General features: G+C 41.6%; 2 protein-coding genes and 2 non-coding genes across 4 annotated transcripts; 3 read left to right on the top strand and 1 right to left on the bottom strand.

Annotated features, from left to right (window-relative positions):
- The first annotated feature begins 10,327 nt into the window (after nt 1–10,327).
- Nucleotides 10,328–13,434, top strand: rps5 (ribosomal protein S5). The gene is made up of 6 exons (XM_010735351.3): nt 10,328–10,476; nt 11,350–11,453; nt 11,724–11,933; nt 12,531–12,659; nt 13,030–13,128; nt 13,322–13,434. Coding segments are annotated over exons 1-6 (612 nt in total). The 5' UTR covers nt 10,328–10,475; the 3' UTR covers nt 13,391–13,434.
- LOC113747513 (small nucleolar RNA SNORA3/SNORA45 family) lies at nt 11,506–11,639 on the top strand. The gene has a single exon (XR_003463670.1). It is a non-coding gene; the product is annotated as a small nucleolar RNA SNORA3/SNORA45 family (small nucleolar RNA).
- On the top strand, nt 12,816–12,948 carry LOC113747514 (small nucleolar RNA SNORA3/SNORA45 family). Its single transcript, XR_003463671.1, has one exon. It is a non-coding gene; the product is annotated as a small nucleolar RNA SNORA3/SNORA45 family (small nucleolar RNA).
- A 190-nt stretch (nt 13,435–13,624) lies between the features above and the next one.
- ddah2 (DDAH family member 2, ADMA-independent) lies at nt 13,625–22,042 on the bottom strand. Its single transcript, XM_010735352.3, has 6 exons — nt 21,771–22,042; nt 20,229–20,850; nt 19,591–19,779; nt 17,323–17,442; nt 16,321–16,464; nt 13,625–14,513 (listed from the first exon to the last, which is right to left on the bottom strand). The coding sequence occupies exons 2-6, from the start codon at nt 20,526–20,528 to the stop codon at nt 14,394–14,396; spliced, it is 873 nt and encodes a 290-aa protein (XP_010733654.1). The 5' UTR covers nt 20,529–20,850; nt 21,771–22,042; the 3' UTR covers nt 13,625–14,393.
- Nucleotides 22,043–23,690: the final 1,648 nt, after the last annotated feature.

Below are 23,690 nucleotides of genomic sequence, written 5' to 3'. Positions count from 1 at the left end.
GCCAAACCAACGTATGTATTTTCTAATGGCTGGAGTGTTGTACAGTACTAATCTGTGTAACATGTTACTACTGTGATGATTAAATAATAATTGAAATAATTATATATTTAAAACATTTAATCTGTGTCTATAATAACCGATCCTGAAATGAGATGTTTGAGGGTTTTCTGAATAAAGATATATATATATATAAATAGATATATAATGTGTTGTGTGTGTGTGCTCTTTGATTCAGAAACCCTTATGTCACATCACATTTCAGGAATCTGGTTATTTATAGACCGACAGATAAAAGGTTAATATAAATATTTCAATAGTTATCATCACAGTACAGTGGTTACACACATTAGTATCGGTAAACACTCAGCATTATAAAAATACATACGTGGTTTGGTGCTTACATAAGGAGTAAACATTTAGAATCATCACTTTAAAAGTTACATACGTGGTTTTGTGGGGTGCCGGTTTGTTTCCCAGATATATTAGGTGTGGTGGTGAATGGGTGTATAAGGAGACATTAACGTGAAGAACCTTGTAAAAGGCGCTTTATGAAGTTCAGTCATGTCCCTTGTAGTAAGTTTAACGGGCAGGCGGCCCACCCAATATTGGCGGCGCCGGTTTACGTATCGCGACCAACGACCAACCCGCGTCAATGCGGCGTCCTAATGTATAATATGTCTATGGTGTTAAGTATCCCAAGGGCTACTTTCCGACTGACAGTAGGGGGTGGCATTCAGGCCCCTTTCGGTGTCTGAGTTGACGTCCCAAGGGTTGTCAGGTAATGGTAGCTATGTTATATTTAAATATCCGATCTTAAAATCAACATAAATGTTCCAGCAATAAAAGGTATGTATAATAACATTAAAAGCATTCGGTTCATACCACTTAGGTCTAAAGTGTCTATCTATCACATGTTTGGTTTTCTCAACACTTTTGATGGTCAGTTTTAGTTGTTTATAGATGAATTAAGTGAAAACAAATGACCCCCGCGCAAGCAACACAAAATAATTGCACTTTTGAATGAACTGTTAGTTTTCTGGGGTAAGCTTCATCTCCAAAGTGTCAACAAAACACAAATCTAGCAACCATTCAAATATTGATTTTTAAATTAAACAATGTGTTTTCACAATTAGTTAGTTGCCACCTCACACATTTGCAATTGGCCTCAGATAGTGGCCTGCCTCCCTACCAGGTTAGCGCAATTTAGCTCAGATAGTGGCATCATAGTGGCATGGTTCCGGGAAAAGGCCACTAAATAATGCCATGCCACGAATTGAAGCCAGGTGGGGCGCGTCGCAGGTCCACACACAGGAACAGTCCCCTGTGCAAACACCCCGGTTCTAGGAGCAGATATGAGGGGGCAGTCAGAAATTGTTAAGGGGGCCATCATGTGTACAGGACCATACTTACCCACCAGCACTTTTTGTGCTTTAGTAGATGGCGTTTTTTCTCATTGAATCTCTCAAATGAACATGAGCCTAGGCCATCAATTCAAACACTGCGTTGCTAGATTATGCAATTAATTATGAAATTTCAGGTGCTATCACAGATTTTCCTAAGGGGCCTATTCCCATCTGCCGCGCAATTCTTTTTACAAACACAATTACGCGCTTTTAAGGAAACGCGATTCTGCACTGTGGCTTTCCAACACGCCCCAAACTCTTTAACTCAGAATTAAGGCGGACTCTCAAAAGAGGTGCCATTTATTCAAAACCCAACAAGGGAAAATTTTGATCACGGCCCTCATTTGATGTGGTTAATCTGAGCCCATGATGCTACGTTGCTGCTAGTAGAAGGCACAATAACTAGACTGTACTCCTATGTGAATGACGTTTCAGATTCGATCAAAATATATTTATTGATACTGTCGTGTTTAAAAACTAGTGCCACGGCGGGCCTAAGGTTAAAGCAAACCCGCTGTCCTACCTTAAGTTGGTGCAGCTTGGAGCATTTGTGTTCCTTCTGCTAGTCCCTACGTGACGTGGACGTCTTATTAATTTCAACGATTGCAATTGCACTTAAATTGTTTAAAAATAAAAAACAACCTTTTTTCCTTTTTCGTATTTCTGCATCAGGAAAGGGCAAGCAGGTTTGTATAGTCGGGAGCGAGCGGCATCGATATTTGAGTAACCTGGCCTCGGGACTTTATCCAAGTCCGCATTTTTTACTAGTTTGCCTGACATAGGGAATTCTTGGGGGGACTGATGTATCATTTTTTCGTAGAGAGTGGGGGAGGGGTAGCCACCGAAAGATACTGTCTAAGTGTTTGGAAAACTCAGTGCTTTACAAGTCAATTGTGAGTTGGGCACGGACCATTGGTGGTCAAACACACAGAACAGTGGTCCTTAGCATTTAAGTGAAAGACTTGAATGCTGCGTACTCCATTCCTCCTTGAAGAACGACATCCGTTACTGCCACGTCTGGCCCAGCTATTCTTTGACCATAACATTCGTCGTTACCACCCTTCTTATTGCTGTGCATAGAATGGGCACGTCAAGCAGACTGGTCTTGTCTTTCCGTCAGCTCCGTCATACTATGCTTGAACCTGACAGACACAGTCAGGCTAAACGTCTTGCCTCATTTTGCATACTGCAGACATGGATTTGGGCGATTTACTGTGCGCTGAGAGGGATGGGTGTGGTGTGAGCTGTGCTGCGCAGCCTGGGATATCAGTACATTGAGTGATATAGAGAAAAGCTAATACTGTTTACCGTGTGGACCAATGTACGTTTTATTAATTCGGTTTTCCTGGGCATATGGACACAAGGCTGAAACCAAACTAGTCGTTTACTTCTTCGTTTTTTGTTTTTTTTCGTTTTTGACAAAAAACTAAAAAACGAAAAGTCGGCTCAATTTCTATTTCTCTTTTTCTGTCCCAATCACCGAAAACAACATGTTCCACTCCCATAGTCCCGTTTTATTGGTGGGCGGGCTCGTACGCTGCTTGTGCCCGGTACTGCCTTCAAAATAAAAGTTCTCTTCCGTTGACAAAGTTAATTTCTCTTTCTTTTAATGAAAGGGTGACTAAACGTCCCCTCTTTTGGCCGGACTTGTTTACGTCCTGTCTGGGGCTCCGGAGGAATTTTTTTTCTTTATAAATAAATTCGTGAAAATGTTCGGTTTTTCAATTGAACTGGCGGCTTTGCACAGACTGCCCGTGTGTGGGACCTCGACACGCACAATGGCTCAATTCGTTGCATCTAAGGCATCTGTAGTGGGCGATTTCCCCGGAAATGCCACTACGAGATGGCCACTATCTGAGGCCACATGCAGCTAACCGTAGAGGAGACCAACTATCTAGGCACATGCCTCTGACCTTAGGAGGCGATTCGCACTATCTGAAGGCACATGCCGCTAACACTGTGGAGGCAAGATGCCACTTATCTGAAGGGCACATGCCCGCTAACCGTGGAGGCAGAGCCACTATCTGAGGCACAATCCGCTAACCCGTGGAGGCAGATGCCAACTATCTGGAAGCTTGAAGTAATCTCTAAACTGCTGCCGCTGGGTGGTGCGTGCGTCGTGCGTGTGTGGCGTAATCTTGGGTAATGTCAGCGTATGTGGTAGCATTAAGGCCAGGACACCAGGGGGCGGTCTTTACAGGGGACCTCAGGTTTATGTTTGTGTTACAGAGTTCACAGGTCAAATTTCACATAGTGAAATGCCGTCTCAGCAAGCTTTAAAATAGATAAAGAGAACCTAACGCGACAGCGTGCGTTTGTGTGTGCGCCTCACGGCAGTGGGCTGCTGCTATAGGGCATTGTTGTTTTATTTTATGAAACAGTCATTGTTTGTATTGCATTGCACTCGATGAAGTAAACATTCTTTTAGGTGAAGTTCTGCATTAATTTTGGGAAGTTTTCTAAATATATCTTAACCACTGTGTGGCGCAGCCTGGCCACTGACCTGCCGCTGTGCGTGTGTGTTATTTGTGTGAGGTAGGTCAACTAAATAAGTGTGGAAACCAGTTGTTTCATTTAAAGAATAAATATTTTGAATGGTTTGCTAGATTTGTGTTATTTGCTGACACTTTTGAGAATGGAATGCTACCCCCGAAATAAAAAGTTCATTCAAAAGTGGCAATTATTTGTGGTGCCTTGCAGGGTCATTTGTGTTTCACTTAATTCATCTATAAAAACCCTAAAATGAACATCCAAAGTGTTGAGAAACAACACCTGTTATAGGAGATGACACTTATGAATCATAAGTGGTATGACCCGGAATGCTTAAAGGTTTTAAACATTACCTTTTAATCGTGGAACTGTTTAGGTCGATTTTAAGAATTGATATTTAAAAGCTGCCATACCTGAAACACAATTGGGAGCGTCAACTCAACACCGAAAGGGGCTGAATGCCCACTCTATTGGCAGTGGAGTAGCCCTTGGGACATTAATTAGCCGCAGGACCGGCAGCTGCGGCCCATTTAAATGCGACACGTTTCTGGTTTCATCTTGGTCCATTATGTCCAGAAACAGAATAATAAAAAGTACCACCTTGTCGGAAATGTAATCTCTCTCGTCTCCTCATTTCAAGGCTCAGCTTAATTTGAAACTTAAATTTTTAGAAGTCGTGTTTTGGGTTCTGAATCAGTCGTGTCACATTCCTCTCTTTCAGAAGTCAACAAAATTATCAAGTGTGGGCTTAGTTGTAACACTTCAAGACACATTTCCATTTCCATTGGCGTGCTATTTTGTTCAGAAACAATTATCAAATATATCACAGTTTTAAGACACTTGAAAAACCCCCAGGCGGAGAAGCATAACGAACAAACAAAGGCCCCCACTCAGCACTTTGCAGCCCTAGACCATAGAACCCACGGCCTCCACTCAGCAACCACAGAAAGAAAACTTCCAGTTGAGAGGTCATGTGATGAGTTTTAATGTAGTCAAAACTATTACTTGAAGACAAAAGCCTAACCTCTCCAATTATTTCAGGATGTGGAAAGAGGTCCCCACTGAAAAGGTTCAGCCATTCAGAATCTGTCTCTGAAGCAATCAGGTTATGGTTCAAGCAGCGTTGTTTGTTTTTACACACCATCAAAGTTGTATAGGGTACAAAATCATGTTCACAAGAGTCATTTTCATTCGCGTTCTCCGTTTCATTTAAACCAGTATACTAAAAGATCAAAGCCACTGATTTTTTTTACAGCTTTTGCATTGTTATTTGTGCCTATAAGAAACCACAAATCGGTTTCCTTGTCTAGTGGAGCTGATAACGTGCCAGGACTGGGAACAGTGAGGGAGGTATTTGCCTGCGATGGGCTTTTTTTTATTTCATTTCTCCACCCGCTTAACTTATGTACTTAAATGTTTTCTGTCCTTCAGTTTTATTAGAGGATGCACGCTTTTCGGGACACCATAGAGGCACAAAGTGGTGTACGCAACAAACATTAAAGGGGAAACAGTTGTCCCTTCCCCAAGTCTCTCAAATGGACCAGAAAGGTCACTTTGAGGGCTGTGGAGACGCCTCAGAATGTACGAAGGCTTGAAGGGTCCGGGAGCCATTTGATCTTCCTGTTCAGTCCTCAGGAAGACCATAGAGGCATTCTGGCAGTAAAATTAATGGACACCACTACTGTACTAGGTCTTTGGGTTTTCTGTTTTGCTCCTGTTTTGATTTGGAAGTGCGTGTTTAGGTGTTCAGTGTTCAGTGTGGTCAACAAGACAAGGAATAAAATATATGCACTTAAATGTAACACCTGAACATATCACCAGTGTAATAATTTTTCTTTTTTTTTTAATTATAAAAATAAATAATATATTTAATATTTTAAATAATATTATTATATTGAAATAATAATTATATCTAAAATATAATGGTAGGCGTTGGTTCGATGTGGGGCGTGGCTAAAACGTTGAGGCACGTCAGATCTGCGGGCCTGCCAGTCAGGGGTTCTTGGGGGTGTGGACCACTGGTGAGGTCATGACTTATGAACATCATCTGTGACAAAAATCCGAAAAGGCTATAAATAGGAACCAGTGCGCGATATTTGCCAGCCAGCGAATTTTTGCTGCGCGCTGCGGAGCCGCCGGTGGGAATGCAAGAATTCCCGCGGCGGGGGACGCAAGTCCGCTGGCTGTAACCTGCCATGTAGCGTCGGCACATAACCGGCCCCTGGGGTGCCGACGCTACATCGCCGGTTATTGGGCGCGACGGATGCGGACGCCGCCGGGGGGAATGCCAAGAATTCCCCCGGCGGGGACGCACGTCCTGGCTGTAACCGCCATGTATAGCGTCGGCACACGGCCGGTTATGTGAGACGCTAACAAGATCGCCGGTACTGCTAGGTGCGGACCGCCGCGGGGGACTTCCCGGCGGCCATTTTTTTTTTAAATCCCCTAAAAATCTAATATTACAAATGTAATGATTGTGGTGTGTGCTGGTAGACGTGTGGTGGGGTAAAGATATAATAATATAATATATCTAAATCTATGAATATATATCTATATATATAATATATAAGATATATATATATACTGTGTGGGTGTGGGTGTGGTGTGTGTGTGTGTGTGTGTGTGGGGGGGTGTACATACGATATGTATGGATAATATGTTCAACGTGATAATGTACACGTTAGTGCCTCTTATTCAGAAACCCTCAATGTCCACATCTACATTTGCAGGATCTTGGTATTATAGACACAGATTAAATGTTAAATATAAATATTTTCAATATGTTATCATCACAGTACAGTGTAGCACACAATAGTAGCTGTACAACACTCAGCATTAGAAAAATACATAAGTTGGTTTGGTGCTTACATAAGGAGTAAACCAGTTTATAATCACACTATTAAAAGTTACATAACGTTGTTTTTTGGTGCCACTGTTGGTTTCCCCCCGATAATATGAGTGGGTGGGTGTGAAGGGGGTATAAGAGAACGGAACTTAAAGAAGTTGTAGAAAGGCGCTTTAGGAGTCAGCCCTTTCCTTGTATTAGTTTCGCGGGCAGACCTGCCATTTCCAAATGGCGGTGACATCGACGTACGATTCAGCGCTCAATGCAGCGTCTATGTATATATGTCCTATGATTAAATGTCCAAGGGCCTACTTACTTACTAGGGCTACTCCGACTGACAAGTAGTTGGCCAGTCAGCCCGCCTTTCTTCGGGTTGGAGTTGAACGCCAAATTGGTTGGCAGGTATGGAAATAATTTAAAATATCCGATCTTAAACAACCTAAAATGTTTTCCAACATAAAAGGTAATGTTATAACATTTAAAGCTATTCGGTTCATACCACTGATGATCCCATAAAGGTCATATCCTACACAGTTGTTGTTTCTCAACACTTTTTGGAATGGTCCTTTTGAGTTTTTATAGGATGAATTAAGTGAAACAAATGACCCTGGCAGCAACACAAATAATTGCACTTTTTGCAATGAAACTTTTTAATTTCGGGTAAGCATTCCATTCTCCAAAAGTGTCAAGCAAAAACAACAAGTCTAGAACCATTTTTAAATATTTATTCTTTAAATTAACATGTGTTTTCAAGTCACATGTATTTAGTTGCCTACTCACACAATAACAAACCACAGCGGCAGGTCAGTGGCAGCCTGCGCACACAAGTGGTAAGAGAAATTATTTAAAGAAAACCCTCGAAAATTAATGCGGAACTCACGTAAAAGAACTGTTTCTTACTTACAGCGAGTGTAATACAACAATGACTTTTTGCATAAAAGAAAAACAATGCCCAAGCAGCAGCAACGGGGTGGCGCGCGCGCGGCGCGCACACACAACATGCAACGCTGTCGATTATGGGAGGTTCTTCATCTCTTTAACCATAAAGATGCTTGAGCCGGATTTCACGTTGAGTCGCGTTAACGTCCACATTTTTCACATGAACTTTTACCCGTGCTACTTAACAAAAACATAAACCTGAGGTTCCCCTGTAGACCGCCCCCTGGTGTCCCGGGCCTAATGCTACACATATGCTGCAGAAACCCAGATTAACGCCCACACGCACGCACGCGCGCACACACACAGTGGCAGCTGTTAAGATGAATAATGCCTCAGATAGTGGCATCTGCCGCGACAGGTAGCGTCATGTGCTCAGATAGTAACATCGGCGCCCTCTACAGGTCAAACGGCATGTTTCTCAGATGTGGATCTGCCTCTACAGGTTCACGGCATGTTTCCTCAGATAGTGGCATCTTCTCTACAGGTTAGTGGCTGTGCCTGAGAAAAATAGTGGGCATCCAGTAGGGGCAATTTCCGGGAGAATGCCACTACTAGTATGCAGATGACCCAACGAATTGAGCCAGTGTGCGCGTCGGCAGGTCCACACACAGGACAGCCTTTCAAAGCGCCAAGTCAATTGAAACCGGACATTTTTCACGAAATTTAAAGAAAAAAATCCTCAGAGCCCAGACAGGACGTAAAAGTCCGGGCCAAAGACTACGTTTTGGTCACACCCTTTCATAAAGAGAAACAACTTTGTCAAATGGAAAGAAACTTTTATTTTGAGAGTAAAGGGCAAAGAAGCGTCGAGCCCAACGACCACCACTAAACCGGAAAGTGGAAGTGGAAATTTTTTTTTTGGTGATTGGAACAGAAAACAGAAATTGAGCGAATTTTCGTTTTTTTTTTGTTTTTTGGCAAAAACGAAAAACGACTCGTTTCACGGGTTTCAGCTTGGGTCCATTTCCTTGTCCAGAAAACAGATTATTTAAAAAGTACCCTTGTCTTAAATACACAAAGACCTAAAAAGAGATCTCAAAACTGTCCTGTATATTGAGGAGTGACAAAACATTTGACACAGTTTTTTTTGGCAGACAAACACGTGTAGAAATTGTTAGGACAGAGTCCAAAAATTAGTAAGTTTCCTGTTGAGGTTTAAAAAAGTGTCCATATTCACGTTCGACGTTTTGTAAAGTAAAGAAACAGAGCAGAGGAGTACATCCTTAAATCCTGTATCTAATAAAGTTAGATGCAATGAATCTGCACAACAAACTGGACACAAAGTAAATGCAATAATATTAAAACAATACTGCAGAATGTAAAACTGTTAATAGATCAAATCATCTCCTCGTTTCCCCCTTTTTTTTTTTTATCTGGTTCAAATAATGTGCAATGCATCCTTTACTCATTAAAATAGTAATTCACTTCTTGTTTTTTCAGATTCCATTCCTCTTCTTTGAGGAAACATATAGACGCAACAGACAACCATAAACAGCCAATAAAATGCAAACGGTTCAAATCATAATTCAATCCCTTTTTCACATATACAGACAACAGGAAAGTTGCTCAAACGCCTGAGATATCTAATGCGATGGGAGGTTAAAAAGACCGGCCCTGTCCACTATCTATGACAAGTAAACACTAATCTAGCAACTGCCCTGTCAGGTCTGATTCAGGTCCTCCACCCAACCCCAGCCCTCTTTTTCATTTTCGCCCCGTCCCTAAAGCGCATGTATCGAAGCACTCGGGAATGAGACATGAAAACACTAAGGGATGTGGGACAATTTTAGGCGTTACTCTACTAAATGCTAAGGCGCCAAAAAAACTGCCATGATAATAATTGAATAGACAAACATGATATTCCGATCCCAGATGTGCATTGCAAAACAAAAAACAAAACAGTAAACATGAATTCCTGGGGTTAAAATGGAAGGATAAAAATAGAATGACCGCTCCAGAAGGAGCAGGGGCAGTGATTCGTACAGTAAGACAAGATAGACGAAACGTCGCTCAGGGCCAATGTTGTGTTTGTGTTGTTGGTGTTTTGAGGTAATTTGTTGGCTTGGTGCTTACATAAAGAAGTAAACATTTATAATCATCACTTTAAAAGTTACATACGTTGTTTTTGGTGCCTGTTTGTTTCCCAGATATATTAGTGTGTGTGTGAACGGGTGTATAAGAGACATTAACTTAAAGAACTTTGTAGAAAGGCGCTTTATGAAGTTCAGTCCATTTCCTTGTATTAGTTTACGGGCAGATCTGCCCGAACCAATATGGCGGCGCCGTTTACGTACGATTCAGCGCTCAATGCGGCGTCTATGTATATATGTCTATGCTTAACACACTTTCACCCTCACATCGAACTTGTGCTTGTGCCCTTAAACCCTCACAGCGACTAAGGAAAAAACTCTGCTACTGGGTCGACTCGTTTCTGGTTTCAGCTTGTGTCCATCATGTTCAGAAACAGAATAATAAAAAGTATCTTGGTCATGCTGTATACTTGAACTTAATTTATTTATCAAAAGCAAAAACGTGAATTATATCACAATGCAAAGTTATATCTTATAGTTTAATGTTATAGTTACACGATTCTTAAAAAAAACTCAGATATTGATATTGGCTTAACAACACGGTGTATGGCGGATTTCAGTCAGATTTCAGTCCCAAACAAAAGACTACAATTCCACGCATGCCTTGCGCACCGGAAGTAACCGACCCGCTCACCGGATATCTGGCCGCGGCGCCCCGAAAAGGCCCTTTTCCGTCTCAGAGAAGTGTGGTACAGAACGGCAGACACAAGTGAGTGAAAAATTCACATTTTACCTGCTATATACGTCTCTAAAGATAAGTTTCTCGGATCATTAGAAGACATACCGACTCCCGGTCTCCGAAAATAAGCGCAAAATATCTCCTTTTTGTCGTAATGTTGATTTATTTGCATCAAGTTTTCCCTCTACGAGCACAACGGCGCTCAGCGTTAGCATGTGGCTAGCTCGCTAGCACGTGTGGATGCGGCATGTTGCTCAGCCATCTCGATACGTCTCACACTAAGTGCGAAGTTTCACCAAATGTAGCGACCGTATGGAAACTGTTTTCACATTTTCCACAGTAGCAAATGTTTCTTCTGGCTTTTAATGTAAAATGCTTCCATTATCGGACGTCCGCTGGCGTGTCAGTTGACATCGCTGAAGACAGCTAACGTTAACTTTGAGAAACAGGCTTCAGCTCGGGCCCTGCTATGAAAGCGAGACTCTGTTTTAACATGTGATCTCTATATTTACTTATAATATACGTTTTGTACCCGAAACAAAAACTATGCATTTGTCTGTATCGTGGCGTGTTTTTAATGTCCAGTGGATTGGCTTAAAGCAGCTAGTGCGGGACGATGTGTGTCAGCTAAGATGTCGATCTCAGTGTAAATGTTAAATGGGATTAATAGGAGTTATTGCCAAAGTTGATTGATCAATACAGTTGCGTTCAAATTGTCTAAGGCCCGATAAAACGTGTCTGCTTCATAACGTGATCAGTATTAACCAGACAGCTAACCCGTTTAATATAAGATGACCTGTTATGATGTTAAATGTTAATATTATCTCGTCTTAAATAAATGCATAGCTATAAGCAGAGTTTAGTTTCCTTGGCTTGAACTGACCACCTGCCTTTGATCCTCAGTGACTGAGTGGGAGACTGCCCCAGCCGTGGCTGAGACCCCAGAGATCAAGCTCTTTGGCAAGTGGAGCACCGACGATGTCCAGATCAATGACATCTCCCTGCAGGTGAGCAGCAAGATGATGCTTTGTGTGTCCATTGTGTTTTCAATGAATGTAAAGCGAGGCTAGAGTCACGCCTGGACACTGACCTATTGTCCTGGTGTGCTAGAGTGCTCGCAGAGTAAAACGTCTCTGCTTATTCATTGGCTGTAGTCTGCCGTGGCCCGGTCAATCACCAACTTAGACACATGATCTTTTCATATGCGCTGTACCTCAACCATGCTGTGTTTTAATCCATATAAACTTGATGCTTACATCGCTTCATGTGCTCTACAGGATTACATTGCAGTGAAAGAGAAGTACGCCAAGTACCTGCCACACTCTGGAGGACGTTATGCCGCCAAGCGTTTCCGTAAGGCCCAGTGCCCCATTGTGGAGCGTCTGACCAACTCCATGATGATGCACGGCCGCAACAACGGCAAGAAGCTGATGACCGTGCGCATCGTCAAGCACGCCTTCGAGATCATCCACCTGCTGACTGGAGAGGTGTGTACCACCAACTTTAACAGTCGTCACTGTTTGCAGTGTGAATAAACCGGCACCGCCAGATCAAGACTGATATTTGAAACGCATAATTCAAACCATAAGGAACGGTTAACTGTGATGCTAGATGAGCATTTTCTTGGCATTGGATGTTTTTGTTTTTTGCCTGGTTTCACTGAGAAACAATTTTTCAGCAGAGCCAGTTGTTACTAATTGATGATCAGGAGTTAAAAGTCCCCACAGACACCAGCAGTTTGTTCTGCTCTAAAAACACTTCACAGCACTCAGAATATACTTGTAATTGAATTTGTAGAGAGAAGCTGTTTTATTATGCCACCAAAGGAACTAAATCAAAACCGACTACAGTTTTTGTACTGTGAATATTTAAATGCACTAACTTGAATTTTGCGCAAAAGACAATCCCATCTTTGTTAAACATTTTACTTTAGCCATAATGTACATTACAAAAGTAACTATAAAATCCCTCAGGCCTCTGATGCATACAGCAGAGATGAGTCTGCCATGTTCTAGTTGGATGTCTTTATGTAAAGACATGTTGTGCATCGATTGATGTCATACTATTTTAAATTTTGTTCCCAGAATCCCCTCCAGGTGTTGGTGAACGCCATCATCAACAGTGGACCCCGTGAGGACTCCACCCGTATCGGTCGTGCTGGTACCGTCAGGAGGCAGGCTGTGGACGTGTCACCCCTCCGCAGAGTCAACCAGGTAACATGTTTCTCTCTACGTACAACAAAGTCCTCTTCTTTGTCAAGAAATCTGTTTTCCACCGTTTGAAACAATGTTTAAGAAAGCTGCTTCGTTCTCACTGGCTGAAATAACTTTATTCAGTGTATTGAATGTAAAATGTATTCAACTGTTGTAACCGAGGCTAGAGTCACGCCTGGGTATGACCCGTTGTCCTGGTGTGCTAGAGTGCTCGCAGAGAAAAAGATCTTTGCTTATTCATTGGCTGTAGTCTGTTGTGGCCCAGTCAATCACCAACTCAGATACATTACACTACCAGGCAGTGTTTGTTCCAAAGTGAATCTGCCAGCCTGTCTCACCCACTCATGTCTGTCTCGCTCTCGTCTTGTAGGCCATCTGGCTGCTGTGCACAGGAGCAAGAGAAGCTGCTTTCAGGAACATCAAGACCATCGCCGAGTGCCTGGCTGATGAGCTGATCAATGCAGCCAAGGTGAGTTTATTCACATAGAATACTGTTACACATAACTCAATACAATATTCATAATTCTATTGTTGCACCCTCCTGCTGCTTTACCGTGTTGAGTTAAAATATCACCTGTGATCAGACTGAGATGTAACGGTCTGTAACTGATCTGCTGTGACACGTATGGTGAGGTGTATTAAGCTGAATTTCTTTGTTTCAGGGTTCATCTAACTCTTACGCCATCAAGAAGAAGGACGAGTTGGAGAGAGTCGCCAAGTCCAACCGTTAAACATGTTTGCTTTCTAACAAAACAAATAAATTTGAAGAAATTTCTGCTTGTGTCATGAGTCCTTTTGTCCTTATAATTAACTGAAGGTGAAGATAAAACTTTAATGATCCCACACTGGGGGAATGCACTCATCACATTCGTTCGTATACACATGGCAGATAAGGTACTCAAGTAGAAAAATGTATAGAAAGTCTCACGGCTGCAGACCTACAGTAGAACAAAATACAAACAGTCTTCAGTTGAGTTTTATTGGCATTGCTACACTTGCTACAAATTCATACATAAAGCTAAAACAAAGACTTAAAAACTGCATTTCTATTCTCAGCAGCTACATGTCCTGTAAATGACTAAAATAGGTACCAAACTGTATTATGGAGCTGTGAATGCACACCACTGGGTCTCTGCAGGCTTTGAAGCACTGAATTCAGTTTAGTGTATTTAATATTTCTCGTACCTGCAGTGAAATTAGTTTTAACAACCAAGTGTCAATTTTAGATTAAAACAAATCATTACCCCACCTGTCAAGGAGATTATATCTAGGATTATTGAAATGTGATAATTGGAGGCTGAATCATACCCGCTGGTTTTTCTTCATATTTTGGCCAGTATGATCATGGAAGTGGTATTTTTAAAGTGAATCTGCAGAAAGCCTGGTACCATCAGTAAATCTGATTTGTCTGCGGAAACTGAAAATAGCCACAAGTTCAAACAGTGTGAAGCTACAGCTGGATTTAGTGGTCATGGGTAGTTACATTAGAGGAAACCAGCGTGCTGTGCTGATGGTTCAGCGGGGGGAGGGGGCAGCGGTGCCAAGAATCGGCTTGTATTCTACAGACAATCAGTTAGCAGATGTTGCAGTTGGATCATGTGTCAGTGTTTTTTCCCCTACAAATAAATAGACAAGAATCTGTGATGTGGCCTGTTACAGAGCACCCCCCACTCACCCCACCATGTCGTGTGCAGGTAAATAACGTGTGACGTACTGATGGATAAAAGTGTGTTTTCAGAAATATGTGTGCTTTCTGTTGATGAGGAGGCACAGCGAGGACAGAGACGCTCCCAGCTTGGAGGGCTCGCTGCAGGCCGTAGGCAGGAGGGTGTAGTCCTGTAGCTTCTGGAAGGCCTGCAGAGAGGATGGAGGGAAACATCATACTCATCAGACACACTCAGCATCGCAGGGCAGCACACACTGTACTGGATACGCTCAGAGGAGGAAGTTAACTGGCTAATGAAAGAAGGAAGCGGAGGGAAAACTGTTCCAACTGGCTGCTATTCACAGCACAATGACTGAAATAACTCACACTGTCAGCTTTACTAACCCTCTTCATGACTTCAGTGACTTAATAAAGTTTTAAAATCAGTTACTGAAGGCATACAAAACTTATCGATTAACAATTGTACCTAACTACACACTGATGCACATACATAGAGTACAGCTGAAATGATGATGTTTCCTGTTCCAGTTTTTAAAAATGTGGAGATCTGCAGCTTCCCCTTTTAATCATTTATTTGAATAATTTTGAAGTTTGGAAACATGACGGTGTCACTTTTTTCTGAAATTTTACAAACCAAACTAAATCAAGTCAATAATTAATGTGCAGTTAGTTAAACGTTTAGCTCCACTTCGACAAACTACAACATAAAAATCCTGCTTTTACATTAATCATGAGAAATAATATTTTATAGTAATAAAACATCACGTTCTTTGTGGACTGGACTATTTTTGACTTCCATATTTTAAACTTTTGACTAGACTAGTATTTTTACAGTGTAGTACCCTTTACTAAACTAAAGGATCTGAATAGTTTCTTGATCTCTGTATTTGTATTTTACACAGCACTGGACTGTTTATGGATATTTGTAAGCATATTAACTGTTGCAGTCTACATTTCCCAGCAGAAATCATTAAAGATTAATAAGTTTGACTCTTGCTGCTCTATCCAACGCATCACCAAGAGCAAATAAATTATTATTATGACAGATTTCTGATCATTTAAAACTCCATGGTGTAACTTTTCCACCTAAACATGAAATCATTTTTATGTTACACTGATGTGTAATCAGGTGACTTGACTCAAGGTACGATCACCTGCAAGAAGTCATAATGTTTTATGGTGACACACGACCACCTTTCACTTCTGGTGAAACCGGATCATATTTTATGAAGAAAATGGACTCTGAAACTGGAGGTGCTTAATCATAAAAATACCCAATTCTAATTTTTTCTGTTGTTTAATATTAATATTTATCAGCTTCCAGTAATTTACATGACATGACAATAAGATCTGACCTTATTGTAGAGTCTTAACTGATCATTCGTTTTACACAGCTATGCTTACTGAATGAGTTTATTTTATTATTGCGATGATTTAACTCAAATTTCCTGACATTAACTACGGCAATGCTGGCAAATGTCCTCGGAAATATATCGACATTGTTCAAAAGTCACTTTTTACCTCACATTTTCAAGATATCTAAACTTGTGTCCTCCCACTTCGTCACATTTTTAACCGGTCAACAATGAAGGGCGAGCAACAGAACGGCTTCACGACACATTTCAGCTTTTGGATTCAAAAAAGGAAACCGTCACAGCACCATCTATACAATAGCTCGCATTGTGACGTACAGTGTAAGACATTTCTGTTTAGATCTCTGCATCAAATCTAAGGTCCATTTATATTATTTTACACGGTCCATCAGAGACTAATGCTGCTGCTGATCAGTGATTAAGTTGATCAAGGTCAGAAATTAAAACCGTTTTGAAGAAAAAAAGCCTACAGTATTTTTCAACCCTAAGACTAAAAGTCAGGATCTGTCCAACTTTACGGTAGCTGCCAAAGAAAATTATGCTACCATAACCCTTTTATTTAATTAAGACAATGCTCTTTTTTAACTGAAAGCTGTAATAAAATAAAAAAAGCTGTACTCACAGAGACGCTGTCAGGACATTCGTCTGCAGGCCGGTGGAGCAGGAAGTCCCGACTGGACGAACCTTTAATGTAGACGCAGTTTGCTGCTGATTCCTCTGGAACAGTGAGAACCTCATAGTGGTGATCAGTCAGCTGTTCCATCATCTGGAAACAAACACACACTTAATGTTACCGTGCACCACTGTGACTGCACCACACACACACACACACACACACACACACACACACATATTATAACAGACCACTCCGAGCTTTACACACAGACTCAGAGGCAACATTAGTGCCATTATTAATACGACCTCAGCAATTTGGAAATGTGATGTGTGCAGTTCATGTAAGGTCAGAGAGAAGGGGAATACCAACACACACAGAGTAAAACTGTGTTTGTGTGTGATAGATAATAAGGACTGGCTAATACATGATTTCATATTACTCTGAGAAGGAAACTGTCAATATCTCATTTAACTTTATATAAAAAGACCAGATCTGCATTCAGATTTCACACATTGTGAGATTTTGTTCTGAATTGTCTTTATTCTTTGTCACTCGTGGGGCTTTTGTTCCTTTTTAAAACTACAGTGTTGGTAAATGAGGTAAAAAGGAGACTGGCCACGTCAGTATGAGGTTAAAGAAATAGCCCGACATTTTGGGAAACACCCTTAAAAAAGGTACCACATCTTAAGAGTAAGGTCTAGATCTGCTCTATATGGAAAGTGCCATTAGATAACTAACTAATGTTATGTAATGTTATGTATCTATAAAATTATAACATTTTGTGTGAGCGCTTCACTGGACTGCAGTTCACTTTATGCCCAAAGGTGTCATTATTAACTGTTTTCTGAGCGTTCCATAGAAAACATCTAATGTGAGTGCTATCACTGCTCTCATCTAACGTTCTGTAATTAAGCAAATATTATTCCTATTCTAGATAATTATTCCTATTTAAAGATAATGGATAGTAGTTTATATTCTTTAACACCACATGCATACACACACACTCACCCTGAGCGTCTTCTTGGCCCCATCACTGCTGCTGATGATGATAGTGTCCGGACCTCCCATGGAGCAGATGTTTTTCAGCCGGGCTCCACCACAGACGGGGACGGTGGACACCGCAAAGTCCTGAACAGATGGAAGTTTACAGGTTTAATTAACAAGCTGTCCCTTCGGATGAGACATGTCCCCCCTGACCCTCATCTAGTTTTGCACAAGTCGTGCGAGAGGCCTTTTTTTCGCAGTATACTCTGTCATAGCTGGAAAAGTACAAGTGTTACTAATGACATTAACGACACGGCTCTGTTCTGTTCAAGTGTCAAACTTGTACCACATGCAGCTCGACACAAAGCAGCCCGCAAAGTCATTCTGGAGTTTCTTGTGAAGGATCAGAGGCAGTCATGCAGTTGCCACCACTCGGTCTGAATAGTCCTTTTAGCAGAACTTAATGAAGCTGCAGTAATTCAGGACTTGACATTTAGTATGAAGTTTGGAGAAAGCCAAGAGAGGCATGGCCTTTGCGAGGCAAACCTGTTTCCATCTTGTTACTCTGACATAAACTGCTGAACGTTTTTCTCTTTAACTGTGTATTAGGAGACAAAATAAGTTCTCTTTGTGATGTTAGTCTGTACAACAGACAGTATAACTGCCACATCCCATCTTAACAAGCTGGTGGATCTATGTGAAACAGTGTTATAGGCCTTGTTAGTGGTGCTGCTGGGGCTTTGCCGTCTTGACATCTTCAACATTTGATGCAAATGCAGTGGGAATATTTTTTATATGAAAATGTTTTTTGTTTTTTTATATAGTGTGGCTACTGCAGCTGCTGCACAAATACACCAGGCATCCTCCAAAAGATCCTAATTGGGATACAATAATGTTTCTGATGTAATGGTTTCCTGTTTGAGGTAACATGCTGCATTATTTATTTTCGCTTGAATCGATCAAACATCAGTATCAGTGCCGTGCTAGCAGCTCAACATGGGTACAATAGTCCTTCACGCTAAATGCTAACATCAACATGGTGAGCATTTATTGGCCAGGTATGTGTACACATACACAAAATCTGATGTTTACCATGTAAAACAGACCATTGGAGTGTACTTAAGTATTAAACCAAAATTTTAGTCACTTTCATCTCTAGTTGTAACCTGATTGTGTGTACTAAATTTCACAGTAATCCATCCAGTAGTTGTTGAAACCTTTCACTCAAAACCAAGAACGTCAGCCTCATGGTGACTCTGGAGAAATCACAGAAGCCAGAAGGATTCCTTTGGGATCCCTTTAGGCGCCGTGAATATCTGTATCACATTCAACAGCAGTCCAATCCAGAGTTGTTGAGATATTTCAGTCTGGTCCAAAGTGGTGGACTGATTGACCGGCACTGCCATGCCTGGCTAAAAATACAAAGAGTCGGATCAAACTAATGTTTCACTAAAATGAAATCTCTGTCTTAGCTACAAATGGAAAACACACGCCACACAGTGTTATCACTACAATGACACATACGTGGCTATGAATATTTAATAAGCACTTGTAAAATATTTGATTGAAGGACAATTTAAATGAACATGCTAAATGCTGCTGTAAGCATTTTGAAGCATGAGGATGAAGCATTTACAGAGGATGACTGAGTAAATGCTGGTTTTCCTCCCCGTTCTGGCCACATGAACCCACACACCCACCCACCCACACTAATTCATACCAGACACACACACACACACACACACACACACATACACACACACACACACACACCCACACACACCCATTCAACACAAGTAGATGTAAAGTGTGCGTGTGTGTGTGTTAAGAAAAGCAGAAGTGTGTGAAAGGCACTTAAGAGAAGTGAAGGGATCAATACTAATGGGTGGGTCGTGTCGAGCCTGAAGGGGCCTCGCTGTGTGGCCTCCATTATTTGGCCAATGGAACGGCCTCATTCATCAATGTTTACAGACTATAATTCCCCAAATGCAATACAGCAAATGGCCACCTGCTCACTTTGGCAGCTGGGTTCATTTTCTTGGCACCGAGAGCGTCTTTGTTGCACCGTCTAGAAACTGAAACTCAATTGGTTAATTTATGGTTTATTGGGCAGCCTTTGTCCGACTTCATATTGTACTAATAAATTCATCAAAGTGGCAGTGACCTGAATTAGTTTCTCTGCTGTACGTCATCATATTTTAACACCCTTTATTACATACAGACAAGTGACTTCATGACTAAGGCCTCGAGGTGAAAACTGTTTGAAAGGCTACCTCTCTCCATGCTTCTTACCCTGAAAGTGTCTGCCAGCACTTCCGCCCCTCTGCGGTTGGTGTGAGAGGAGATGCCGACAAAGAACTCCCTCCCCGTGAAGAGGACGTCGCTGCCCTCCAGCGTGGCCCCACCGGAGTCCCCCTCCTCAGTCCCCATCTCCACCACAGTCAGGTTTAGCTCTGACATCACCCTCCTCACTGCCTCCGCCTGGAGAGAACAGGAGTGAAGACAAACTTAATACAGTCTGACAGAGTCAGTGGACAACAACAACACAGGTGGTTACCACATGCACGTTTCTCTGGATAAAAAAACTGTTTTGCATGGATCTTTATTATTGTTGATACTATCCATCTGTCTTATTAGCTGTGATTACATTATAATACTACCTGGACAACAATTTAGATTTAAAATTTAGAATTCATCTTCTTATTGTTTAGTTCTGTTAGGATCACATGCATTCAAGGAACATCTGAATAATTACTAACAAGTTTCCTCAAAAGGACTCAGTTCAGCACATTGTAAATATAGAAACGACAAAGCTCTGTTTGACCATGAGACAATAATGTAACTAATATTCAACAAGTTCTTTTTTATACCGACATGAACTGAAGCTCAAAGTACTACTAACCAGCCTTTAGATAGAAGATAGAAGTTACCTCACTGCGTCTCTGCTGTTTGAAGGGCCTGGTGATGAGCGCCGTGTCTCCCTGGATGACTGCCACATCCTCTATCCTCCAGCTCTCTGGCAGCTCAGGGTCAGGGGGGATCTCGATCAGCTGCAGGCCTACCTTCTGCCTCAGGGCTCCTGTCAGGCAACCGAACTGACGCTGAGCTTTGGCGAGGTCCACTGAGATCTCCCCGTTCTCATGACCGTCTCCCACCGGTTTCCCAAAGGTCTCTGGGATGCCCCGCACCACGGCGTGGGTGAAACTGCCATATGGGCACATGTTTGCCATGATTTCAGTGAAGACTGTTGTGTGTCTCCAAAAAGTAACCGCAAGTATTGATGTTATGCCAAAATGTCAATACGTATGCACTACCAGAAACCAAAGCAAGAGGTAATAAAAAGATACGTATGGGTGTGTTTTTACAGTCTGATGCTGGAAAAAAAAAACACCAGCTTAACTCTAAACGCGACTAATGCGATGGATCAAGAGGTCCAGGAGGAGAGTGGAGAGGTTCTTCATCCCTGTGTTTCCGTCTCTCCTTTCATTGCAGTACTCCACCGGCTACTCCTCCATGTGCAGACGCCAAGAAGTGGAAGCAGATGAACCCAGCCTGAGACGGAGAGAGACGGACACGTTAAAAAAGACAGATACAAACAAAACTCCAGAGCATACATCCTCTGTGGGAAACATTTCTGCTTGTATTTAGGTAAATATTCTGGAAAAAGAAGCATGGCACTAAACAATCAGTGCCTGTTTGAAAATTGGTTTGTAAGACAAATCATCAGTGAGAAACATTCAAGGGCAGCTGAAATAACAGAGATAGCACAGTTGAAAGAAGACAAAGGAGCTTTGTCCAAGGTTAGATTATAACCAAACATTATTCAGTAGTCCCTGCAATATGCTGCAAAAGCCTCACCATGTTTGGGCAGCGGGATAGGTTTGGGACAATTGCCCTTTTATCATCTTCCCTGTAACTCAGAGCCGTCGCCCACTGTGAGGCTGCAGAAAGGGACTTGGTTCCTGTCCATACAGGATGTTTCTTAGAACTTATGCAACAAGTGCTGACCTTTGATATTCATTCAGCTTTGTTAAAAAGGCAGCACATATGGTGGATTAAGAGCACTTACTTGCAGCTTGAGGTTATAAAAACAGCTCTTGAATGAAGCATTTTTGTATGCGTGGTACCCACCTAAGGAAAGCAGTGATACCTTGTGGAACAATAGCACTTCCCCTGATGGCTTTTTTTTTGTGTGTGTGTGTTTTTTAATTGGATTTAACACTGTTACAGATAATTAAATCTTAGTGAGTGAGTAGTGCTGAGTTAACAGTGGACATGAAGCTCAGCCTCGCACAGAACAGAAGAAAACCTCTCTGGTGTTTGGCTGCAGGAGTGTACCGCCCAGCAGCTCACTGCTCCTGCCCAAATACTTCTGATGATGTTTCACATCTTTCTGACGGAGGAAACTATCAGCAAACACTGCCACAAGTTTCACACATAACAAACACACGCGTAGACATGTCTCTTCTTACCTTTTTCTTTCTTTTTTAAAGTGTCCTAACTTCCAGGCTCGGCCTTGTTTTTCCTTCAGTTTGATTTAATTTCCAAAGCGACCCAGTTCCCGTTATTCACGCGCTCCCTTTTCCCTCTGTCCTCTGCAGACCTGACTGCACGTGAAGCTGTCGACTGTCAACAGGCGCGTTTCCGGTTAGGTTTTCAAAATAAGACGGAAAACTGAGCTTTGTTGCGTCATCTAATCTTCCATGAGATTTATATATGACACCGTGTCCAACTCTACTGGCTAATGTAATAAAACACAAACGGGTTCGAGCTAAAAAACAAAACAAAAAACGAAGCAGTCATACGTAAGAATATGAAAGTCAAAACTTGATGAGGTTAGGCTCTTGTTTTATTGAAAGTCAAATCGCTACACTTCCGGTACGCATCGTGTGTTCACAGTGAGTTTGACAGAGGTCTTCCCCACCCTTTCATCCCAGCACCCCCCATCCCCCACACACGTCCTGTCCGGATCCAATCATCGCTGATTTCAATCTCCTGTTGTGTTTACTTTAAGTCATGATGAATGCAGCTACACCTGAATGCAATCAATAAGCAAACATGGACTCACCAGCGTTTTGTTATTAAATCATTTTATGTTGAGGTTTAAAAAAAAGATTACTTAAATCAGACATTAAGACAACACCATCTTTAAGGTAACTAGAAACAGTATTACCCAGAGCTGCTCTGAACCTCAACATATGCAGCTATTTAAATAGCACGAAGTAGATAACACTAATGTTAGTGTTATATTTATATACATAAAAAGATTATAAAATATATTTGATATCAACATTAGCTCAGCTGTGACCTCAGCAGTAACACTGAGGTCACAGATGGGGCTGGTTTCCATAACAAACCCTAACCGTTAAGCTTATTCGAGGGTTAACACAAAACTGTAACTATTCAACAGTATTGGCAACTTAATGGCTACATTAATATCACATTTGTAGGTCACTTAGAGTCATACATAGTTTAATTTAACAAAATGTGCTTTGTTACATACTCTAAAATTGTAGCATAAGTTAACCATTTGGGCTCTAATGATGAAATCCTTACTTTAGTAACATATAAGCCTACCCTGACACCCTTTCTTTGAACTCAGACACTGAATAAATAGATTGGAGGTCTACCAGGATTACTGACTCCTATTTTAATATTCTTTCCTTAATCCTGATGAATTGTTTATGAAAGGTCAGATGCTGTGGCAGCCCCTGTCTCCGTGCCTCTGTCTGCCTTTTAAACATAAACCTGGGCTGTCTGCTGCTGTGAATCAAACAAGTCAATATGCTTTCTCACCTCTCTCACAGTGGTCTAAAATAAATAAATGACGGCATTAACCTCATCAGGCTCACAGTTGATTTATTACAGCACTCTGTCTACACAGCCTTGAGCTTGTTGCACCCCCCCCCCCCCCCCCCTTCTTTCTCGTCTCCTTCTGTCATCAAGAACTCATCATAGATTATGTCCTGTGAGCCATGAGTTTTAGTCTGTGACACGACAAAAAAAATAATCTGGCTTTTCCTGAAATGTGGGTCAAATGACGAGATTGTAGGATAAACAAGTTCCCTCATCAGATCAGGGAAGTGGAAATGAACTTCTATCAGCCACCGACTGATAAATGTTCAAATTCACAAGCCACTCAGCTTCCAATCATTATTTCGTGTTTGAACTCTACCAGCAATCCAACCACATTCCTGGTTCTTATTTCCCACCCTGCATCAGGCACTGAAGAAAAATCTCTGCACAAATACATCCGACATTTGGCAGCTGATATACTGGAGGTTTGTACAGCACTGATGTAAACATACATAAACATGTCCTGTGTAACAGATGGCTGTGACTGTGTATGTAAACATGTGTGACTACTTTTTTTTGACTCATAAAGCAGCACA

This window comes from Larimichthys crocea, chromosome XIII (assembly GCF_000972845.2).
Source record: "Larimichthys crocea isolate SSNF chromosome XIII, L_crocea_2.0, whole genome shotgun sequence".
NCBI lineage: Eukaryota > Metazoa > Chordata > Actinopteri > Sciaenidae > Larimichthys > Larimichthys crocea.
The sequence above is the reverse complement of the archived record's forward strand: the minus strand, read 5'-3'. Positions and strand labels throughout refer to the sequence as shown.

Coding starts and splice junctions, on each gene's coding strand:
- ddah2 (XM_010735352.3), bottom strand. CDS start 20,528: ATGGCAAACATGTGCCCATATGGCAGTTTCACCCACGCCGTGGTGCGG. Junction 19,780..20,228: donor AACAGCAGAGACGCAGTGAG/GTAACTTCTATC, acceptor TGTTCTCTCCAG/GCGGAGGCAGTGAGGAGGGT. Junction 16,465..17,322: donor GGGCCAAGAAGACGCTCAGG/GTGAGTGTGTGT, acceptor GTTTGTTTCCAG/ATGATGGAACAGCTGACTGA.
- rps5 (XM_010735351.3), top strand. Junction 11,934..12,530: donor TCCACCTGCTGACTGGAGAG/GTGTGTACCACC, acceptor TTTTGTTCCCAG/AATCCCCTCCAGGTGTTGGT. Junction 12,660..13,029: donor CCCTCCGCAGAGTCAACCAG/GTAACATGTTTC, acceptor CTCGTCTTGTAG/GCCATCTGGCTGCTGTGCAC.